The 9,166-nt window shown below is 46.8% G+C and overlaps 1 protein-coding gene across 1 annotated transcript in view; it reads right to left on the reverse strand.

Moving 5' to 3' along the window:
* LOC140736325 (UDP-N-acetylglucosamine transporter TMEM241 homolog) overlaps positions 1-8,917 on the reverse strand; it is a 168,830-nt gene extending 159,913 nt beyond the window's left edge. Inside the window, exons 1-3 of the mRNA XM_073062331.1 lie at positions 8,645-8,917; positions 4,355-4,401; positions 4,174-4,254 (exon numbers count right to left, since the gene is read on the reverse strand). Of these exons, the coding sequence (XP_072918432.1) occupies positions 4,174-4,254; positions 4,355-4,401; positions 8,645-8,917 (401 nt within the window). The remainder of the gene's footprint in view (positions 1-4,173; positions 4,255-4,354; positions 4,402-8,644) is intronic.
* Positions 8,918-9,166: the final 249 nt, after the last annotated feature.

The following is a 9,166-nucleotide window of genomic DNA, read 5'->3' on the forward strand; positions in this document are numbered from 1 at the left end:
AAGAGGATGGTGAGAATGTAGGCAAAAGGCAGGTAACTATAGGCCAGTTAGTTTAACATCAGAAGATGGGAAAATGCTTGAAGCTATCGTTAAAGAAGAAACAGTGAGGCATCTGGAAAGAGGTGGATCTGTCAGGCAGGCGCAGCATGGATTCAGCAAAGGAAGGTCCTGTTTGATAAACTTATTGGAGTTCTCTGAGATATAACAAGCACAGTGGACAGAGGGGAATAGATGGATGTTAGTAACTTCGATTTCCAGAAGGCGTTCGATAAAGTGTCGCATAAAAGACTTATCCATAAGATGAGGATGCATAGAGTTAGGGGTAAGTTTGAGTGGAAAAGCAAATTGTGCAGAAGATACGGAGAGTCTGCAGAAAGATATAGATAGGTTAAGTGAGTGGGCAAGGGTCTGGCAGATGGAGTACAATGTTGGTAAATGCAAGGTCATCCACTTTGGAAGGAAAAATGAAAGAGCATATTGTTATTTAAATGGCAAAAAAATTGCAGCATGCTGCTGTGCAGAGGGACTCAGGAGTGCTTGTGCATGAATCACAAAAGGTTGGTTTGCAGGTGCAGCAGGTTATCAAGAAGGCAAATAGGATGTTGGCCTTCACTGCCAGAGGGACTGAATTTAAGAGCAGGGATGTTATGCTGCAACCGGTGAGGCCGCACCTGGGGTACTGTGTGTAGTTCTGGTCCCCTTACTTGAAGAAGGATATACTGGCTTTGGAGGCCGTGCAGAGCCTCACCAATTGATTCCAGAAATGAGGAGAGATTGAGTTGCCTGGGATTGTACTTGCTGTAATTCAAAAGAATGAGAGGAAATCTTATAGAAACATAAAAATTAAGAAAGGAATAGATAAGAGAGAAGCAGGAAAGTTGTTTCCACTGGTAGGTGAGACTAGAACAAGGGGACATAGCCTCAAGATTCGGGGGGAGTAGATTTAGGACGGAGATGAGGAGGAACCGCTTTTCCCAGAGGGCGATGAATCTGTGGAATTCTCTGCCCAATGAAGCAGTGGAGGCTACCTCAGTAAATATATTTGACAAGGTTGGATAGATCAACAAGTACAAATAGCTGGAAGAACTCAGCAGGTCGGGCAGCATCTGTTGAAACAAGCAGTCAACATTTCAGGCCGAAAGTTGGATAGATTTTTGCATAGTAGAGATTTAAGGGTTATGGGGGAAAAGGCAGGTAGGTGGTGATGATTCCATGGTCAGATCAGCCATGATCTTATTGAATGGTGGAACAGGCTTGAAGGGCAGATGGCCGAGTCCTGTTCCTAGCAACTCACACAAAATGCTGGAGGAACTCAGCAGGCCAGTCAATATCTATGGAAAAAATATTGTTGACGTTTCGGGCTGAACCCATTCAGCAGGACTGGAGAAAAAAAGCTGAGGGGTAGATTTAAAAGGTGCAGAGAGAAACACCAGGCGATAGGTGAAACCTGGAGGGAGAGGGATGAAGTAAAGAGCTGGGAAGTATGATTAGTGCAAGACACAGAAGGAGATGGAAGAAAGAAAAAGAGGGAAGGAGCACCAGAGAGATGATGGGCAGGGAAGGAGATGAGGTGAGAGATGATTGGTGAGAGAGACAGAAAGAGATGAGGTGAGAGATGATTGGTGAGAGAGACAGAAAGAGATGAGGTGAGAGATGATTGGTGAGAGAGACAGGCGATGAGCTGAGAGATGATTGGTGAGAAAGACAGAAAGAGATGAGGTGAGAGATGATTGGTGAGAGAGACAGGCGATGAGCTGAGAGATGATTGGTGAGAGAGACAGAAAGAGATGAGGTGAGAGAGACAGGCGATGAGCTGAGAGATGATTGGTGAGAGAGACAGAAGGAGATGAGCTGAGAGATGATTGGTGAGAGAGACAGAAGGAGATGAGCTGAGAGATGATTGGTGAGAGAGACAGGCGATGAGCTGAGAGATGATTGGTGAGAGAGACAGAAAGAGATGAGCTGAGAGATGATTGGTGAGAGAGACAGAAGGAGATGAGCTGAGAGATGATTGGTGAGAGAGACAGAAGGAGATGAGCTGAGAGATGATTGGTGAGAGAGACAGAAGGAGATGAGCTGAGAGATGATTGGTGAGAGAGACAGGCGATGAGCTGAGAGATGATTGGTGAGAGAGACAGAAGGAGATGAGCTGAGAGATGATTGGTGAGAGAGACAGAAGGAGATGAGGTGAGAGAGGGAAAGGGGGATGGCAAATGGAGAAGGAGTGGGGGATTGGGGGGCATTACCAGAAGTCTGAGAAGTGAATACTCATGCCATCAAATTGAAGGCCATCAGATTGAAGGCTACCCAAACAACATAAGGTGTTGTTCCTCCAACCTAAGTGTGGCCTCATCATGACAGTGGAGGAGGCCTTGGATCGACACGGTGGAATGGGAATGGGAAGTGGGATTAAAATGGGTGGCCACTGGGAGATCCCACTTCTTCTGACAGATGGAGCTCGATGAAGCAGTCTCCCAATCTATGTCGGGTCTCCCCAATGTACAGGAGGCCACACCAGGAGCACCAAACACAGTAAATGATCCCAACAGACTCACAAGCGAAATGTCGCCTCACCTGGAAGGACTGTTTAGGGCCCTGGATGGTAGTGAGGGCGGAGGTCGAGCGGCAGGTATAGCACTTATTCTGCTTGCAAGGATAAGTGTCAGGAGGGAGATCAGTGGGGAGGAATGAAGAATACGTACACAACGCTGGAAGAACTCAGCAGGTCAGGCAGCATCCGTGAGAAAAGAGTAGCCAACGTTTCGGGCCGAGACCCTTCATCAGGAATGGGGGGGAAGAGAGGGCCGAAGCCCAGTAATAGAGATAGGGGAGGGGGTAGGGCCTAGAGGTGCCAGGTGGAAAACCAATCAGAGGAAAGCAGAAAGTGGGGGGAGGGAAAGATGTGCTTGGTGGTGCAATCCCGTTGGAGGTGGTGGAAGTTTTGGAGAATTATGTGTTGGACGCAGAGGCTGGTGGGATGAGGACAAGAGGAACCCTATCCCTGGTAGGGCGGGCGGATGGGGTGAGAGCAGACATGCGTGAAATGGAAGAGATACTGTTGAGGGCAGCGTTGATGGTGGAGGAAGGGAAACCCCTTTCTTTGAAAAAGGAGAACATCTCATTCGTTCTAGAATGAAAAGCCTCATCCTGTTCCTACTTCTTATGAAGACAGGTGGGGAGGGGAGCAGGGGCACTGCTGAATGACTCAGACAGATTGGGGGAATGGGTAAAGAAGTGGCAGATGAAATATAGTGTAGGGAAGCAGATGGTAATGCACTTCAGTAGAAGGAATAAAGGCATAGATCATTTTCTAAATTCAGATATCTAAGGTACAAACGGATTTGGGAGTCCGCAGGCAGGATTTCCTAAAGGTTAATTTGCAGGTTGAGTCAGTGGTGAGGAATGCAGCTTTCTGCTTTTAGTCAGTCTAATGACTATGACACAAAGGCCTACAAATTCATCTTTATGTAAAACATGAGCCCCATATTTAAGAAAGGATGTGTTGCAATTGGAGAGTGTCAGAAGTTGTTTACAGAAATGATTCTGGGAATGCAAGGGTTAACATATGATTAGTGTTTGATGACTGGGCCTGTACTCATTGGCATTTAGAAGAATGGGGGGGATCTCACTGAAACCTATTGAATATTGAGTGGATGTGGAGAGTTTGTTTGAAGCTACTGACATGATGAAGGAAGCCATGAACACTGCCAGAGATGGAGGACCTTCATTGCTGCCCTAAACACCAGTGGTGTAACAGGCAAGAGAAGAGGAGAAGACATTTCATATAGTGGGAGAGTCTTGGACTAGAGGGCACAGCCTCAGAATGGGGGGGGGGGGGGAGGACATCCATTTAGAACAGAGATGAGGAGGAATTTCCTTAGCCAGAGAGTGATGAATCTGTGGCATTTGTTGCCACAGGCAGCTGTGGAGGGCAAATCATTGGGTATATTTAAAGTGGAGGTTGATTAGTCAGGGCATCAAAGGTTAAGGGGAGAAGGCAAGAGAATAGGGTTGAGAGGGATTTAGAGGGAGAGTAACGTAAAGATTTTTACTCATGTACGTGAAGGATCTAAGTAATAAAATCAATTCATTTCAATTCAGATCAGCCATGATGGAGCAGATTCTTTGGGATGAACAGCCTAATTCCACTCCTATGTCTTATGTTCCCCTTACCATAAAAATGTTCTTCTCATCTCCAGCCAGCCTAGTTTCCAGGCTACCTGAAGTAATATAGTTCCCATGATTGTTTGCCATCTGCAAAAAGAACAAGCAAGAAAGAGATCACATTTCCAAGAAAATCACAAATATATTCACAAACTCCAATAACATTATCTATTAAAAATACTGTACATACCCTTGAAAAAGTGTTGGATAAGTAAAGTTCAATATCGAAAGGACATACTGCAAAAGAAAGAGTGTATTAGATGTTTGAGATTTTCAGTAAGACCAACTGCTATCATTTAAAATGGTTTACGGTGGATATGATAGGGTCTTTTAAGAGACTTTTAGATAGGTACATGGAGCTTAGAAAAATAGAGGGCTACAGGTAAGCCTAGTAATTTCTAAGGTAGGGACATGTTTGGCATGACTTTGTGGGCCGAAGGGCCTGTATTGTGCTGTAGGTTTTCTATGTTTCTATGTTTAGTTCAGGCAACAGTAGGCATGTCTTGTTGATTCAAACAATGGAATTCTCTTGGCAAATGTTATTCCTTCACTCAAGAAAACCCTGGAAATTATAGACCAGTGATGGGAAATTACTGGAAAAGATTCTTCGAGACAGGGTTTACGAGTATTTGGAGAAGCACAGTCTGACTATGGCCAGTGACCATGGCTTTCTGAGGGTAGGCTGTGCTTCACAAGCCTGAATGAATTCTTTGAAGATGTGACAAAGCACATTGATGAAGGTAGAGCAGTGAATGTTGTGTGTATGCATTTTAGTGAGGCGGTTGATAAGGTTCCCCATGGTAGAGTCATTCTCAGTCAGGAGGCATAGATTCAGACACAAACATGAGCAAATCTGCAGATTCTAGAAGTCCAAACAACACACACAAAATGCTGGAGAACAGAAGGGTCCTATCGAAGGGTCTCGGCCCAAAACCTCAACTGTACTTTTTTCCACAGATGCTGCCTGGCCCACTGCGTTCCTCCAGCATTTTGCGTGTGTTGTGTGGATTCAGAATTGGCATGCCCGTAGAGTGGTTGTAGATGGAATGTATTCTGTCCGAAGGTTGCTGACCACTGGAGTTCTGCAGGGATCTGTTCTGGGACCTCAGGTCATTGGTGATTTTTATAAATGACCTGGAAGAGGAAGTGGAAGGATGGGTTAGTAAGTTTGCAGATAATGCAAAGGTTGGTGGAGTTGTGGATAGTGTGGAGAGTTGTCATAGGTTATAACAGGACAGTAACAGGATACAGGCCAGGGCTGAGAAGTAACAGAAGTTCAATCCAGAAAAGTGTGAAGACATTTGAAGGTGGAATTCAGGGAGAATGGCAGGATTCTTAGCAGTGTGGAGGAACAGAGGCATCTTGGGGTCCATATCCATAGGTCCTTCAAAGCCGCGCAAAAGTTGATTGAATTACATAGAAAACCTACAGCACAGTACAGACCCTTCAGCCCACAAAGCAAGCTGAACATGTCCTTACTTGAGAAATTACCCACAGCCCTCTATTTTTCTGAGCTTCATATACCTGTCCAGGAGTTTCTTAAAAGACCGTCATATCTGCCTCCACCACCGTCACCGGCAGCCCATTCCACTCTCTGTGTGAAAAACTTACCCTTGACATCTCCTCTGTACCTACTCCCCAACACCTTAAACCTGTGTTAGCCATTTCAGCCCTGGGAAAAGGCCTCTGACGATCCACATGATCAATGCCTCTCATCATCTTATACACCTCTATCAGGTCACCTCTCATTTAAGAAGACATACGGTACATTGGCCTTCATTAGTTTACTTATTTAGAGATACAGCACAAAACAGGCTCTTCCAGCCCACTGAGCCACACCATCCAGCAGCCTACCGATTTAACACTAGCCCAATGACAGGACAATTTACAATGACCAATTAACCAGTATGAATTTGGACTGTGGGAGGAAACCCACAGGGTCACGGGGATAACGCACAATTTCGTTACAGACAGACCCAGAATTGAACTCTGACGCTCCAAACTGTAAGTGTTGTGCTACCGTGGTGTCCCATGGTTGGGGGTTTGAGGCAAGAGCCATTAGGGAATGTTGGGGCTCTGGTGCAGACCAGAACTGAACACAATACTCTAAGTGTGGTACTCTGGAAAGACCACACTTATAATAGTGTTCAGTTCAGTTAACCTCATTACTGGAAGGATGTGGAAGCTTTAGAGAGGGTGCAGAGATTTACCAGGATGCTGCCTGGATTAGAGAGCATGTCTTATGAGGAAAGGGTGAACAAGCTAAGGGTTTTTCCTTTGGAGTGAAAGATGACAGGTGACTTGATAGAGGTGTACCAGGTAACAGGCATAGATTGAGAGGAGACAAAGCCTTTTCCCTAGGGCAGAAATGACTAATATGATGGTGCATCATTTTAAGGTGATGGAGGAAAGTTATAAGGGGTATGTTGGAGGTAAGTTTTTTTAAACACAGCGAGTGGTGGGTGATATCACCACCCCATGAGGTAATATGAGGTAAGACCAGACGGCTTACAGCTCAGCCAGGGCCAGCTGGAATACCTGGCCGTGTGCTCAGAGTCTGTGCAGGGCAGTTGGCCAGGGTCCTCACGGACATTTTCAATCTGTCTCTGGCCCAGGCAGTTGTCCCCACAAGCTTCAAGATCGCCACCATTGTGCCAGTGCTGAAGCATTCCACTGCCACGGGCCTGAATGACTTCCGCCCAGTTGCTCTCACCCCCATCATTGCAAACTGCTTTGAGAGACTGGTTCTATCACATCTGAAATCCTGTCTGCCCACTACCCTGGACCCTATCAATTTACCTATCGCACCAACAGGTCAACAGAGGACAGCATCTCCACAGCACTTCACTCTGCCCTGACCCACCTGGACAGCCCCAACTCTTATGTCAGAATGCTGTTCACTGAGTTTAGTTCAGCATTCAATACGGTGATCCCCTCCAAGCTGATCGCCAAACTCTGCCAGCTTGGTATCAGCTCATCCCTCTGCAATTGGACCTTGGACTTTCTGACTAACAGACCCCAATTTGTTAAGTTAGACAACCTCTCTTCCTCCACTCTCACCCTGAACACCGGCGTACCTCATAGCTGTGTGCTGAGCCCTCTTCTGTACTCCCTTTTCACCTATGACTGCGTTCCTGTACATGGTTCTAACTCCATAATGAAGTTCGCAGACGCCTGATCAGAGGGGATGACGAAACAGCCAACAGGGACGAGGTCCAGCACCTGGTCACGTGTTGTATCGACAACAACCTGGCCCTTAACACCCAGAAGACCAAGGAGACCATTGTAGTCTTCAGGCATGCTAGGAGCCACACTCATGTCCACATCTACATCAATGGAGCTGTAGTGGAATGTGCATCAAGTTTCAAATTCCTTGGTGTCCACATTTCCGATGATCTCACCTGGTCCCTGAACTCCTCCATCCTGATCAAAAAGGCACAACAGCACCTTTATTTCCTGTGGAGCATCAAGAAAGCTCACCTCTGTCCCAGGATACTGACGGACTTTTACCGCTGTACCATTGAGAGCATACTCACCAACTGCATCTCAGTGTGGTATGGCAATTGTCCTGTATCGGACTGCAAAGCACTCCAGCGTGTGGTGAAAACTGCACAGCAGATTATCGGCACTCAATTGCCCACCATTGAGAACGACTACAATGAACGCTGCCTGGGCAGGGCGAAAAGCATTATCAAGGATGCATCTCACCCTAACCATGGACTTTTTACTCTCCTCCCATCCGGTAGGCGCTACAGGAGCCTCCGCTCCCGCACCAGCAGGTACAGGAAGAGCTTCTTCCCTGAGGCTGTGACCCTGCTGAACCTCACATCACAGCGCTAAGCAGTACTGCACCTATATTGTACTGTCTCAGTACTTCTGTATTTGTGTGCTGTAGCACTTACTTTTTATTTGCAGTTATTTTGTAAATAACAGTATTCTTTTGCACTTCTGGTTAGATGCTAACTGCATTCCATTGGCTTTGTATCTGTACTCTGCACAATGACAATAAAGTTGAATCTAATCTAATATTAGGGACATTTATTAAACTCTTAGATAGGCACAAGGACGATAGAAAAAATGAGGGCTATATAGGAGGGAAAAGTTAGATTGATCTTTGAGTAATGTTTTTAATCAGCACAAGGACCTATACTGTGCTGTAATATTCTATGTTTTGTGTTTGTGACATGTGTTGGGCTCATCTCTGGTGAGATATTCGGAGGATACAGTATATCCTATTGGAACTAGAGATTTGTGCTTCTAGCCATTTAGCAGAGAAATGCATTCACTCAGTATGGTGAAGGGTTAGAATTATCTCCTCTCCCAGTCAGGGCACCCTAGGGAGCTACAGCCACCACCCAACTAGACTAAGCACCCCAGGGTGATACAGCCATCCACCTCTCAGTCCTATCACCCGAGGGTGCTATAATCACTCCTCCCAGTCTGGGCACCCTAGGGTGCTACAGCTCCCCCTCCGTCTCACCTTGTTGGTGAAATAAGAAGCGACGAAGAGCAGCGAGAAGCAAAGCTCGAGCCGTTTCGCCCACATCTGCGGCGGTCTGAACCGGGAAGGGGTCTGTCCGCTACCGGCGGCGGGACTCAGTGCCCGCGGCTGGAAACGGGACGGGGGTTTGGATAAACCAGATGGCTTGCCCGCGACCAGCCCTGGACCAGCACCTCTCCTATTAACACCAGGATCAGCATCGCGGGCACCTGGACACCATCTTGATGCCACGTCACTATGTCCATCATCCATTGGGGCGGGCAATAACAGGGTCCCACCTTCTCAAAGGCGGGTGTCAATCAGTGACCACAATGCCCCGCCTTCTAAAAGGCCCCTATCAATCAATCAATGCGTTGGGGGCGGGACGCATTATTGTTCAGCCTTCTCAAAGGCAACCATCAATCATTGCATCGGGGGCGGGGCGCAGCATTGTCCCGCCTTCTTAAAGGCGCAGCCCCGCCAGGTTGGAAGTCAATGATTATGCTCCTTCGGTCAACGCAC

This window comes from Hemitrygon akajei, chromosome 1 (genome assembly GCF_048418815.1).
Source record: "Hemitrygon akajei chromosome 1, sHemAka1.3, whole genome shotgun sequence".
Taxonomy (NCBI): Eukaryota; Metazoa; Chordata; class Chondrichthyes; order Myliobatiformes; family Dasyatidae; genus Hemitrygon; species Hemitrygon akajei.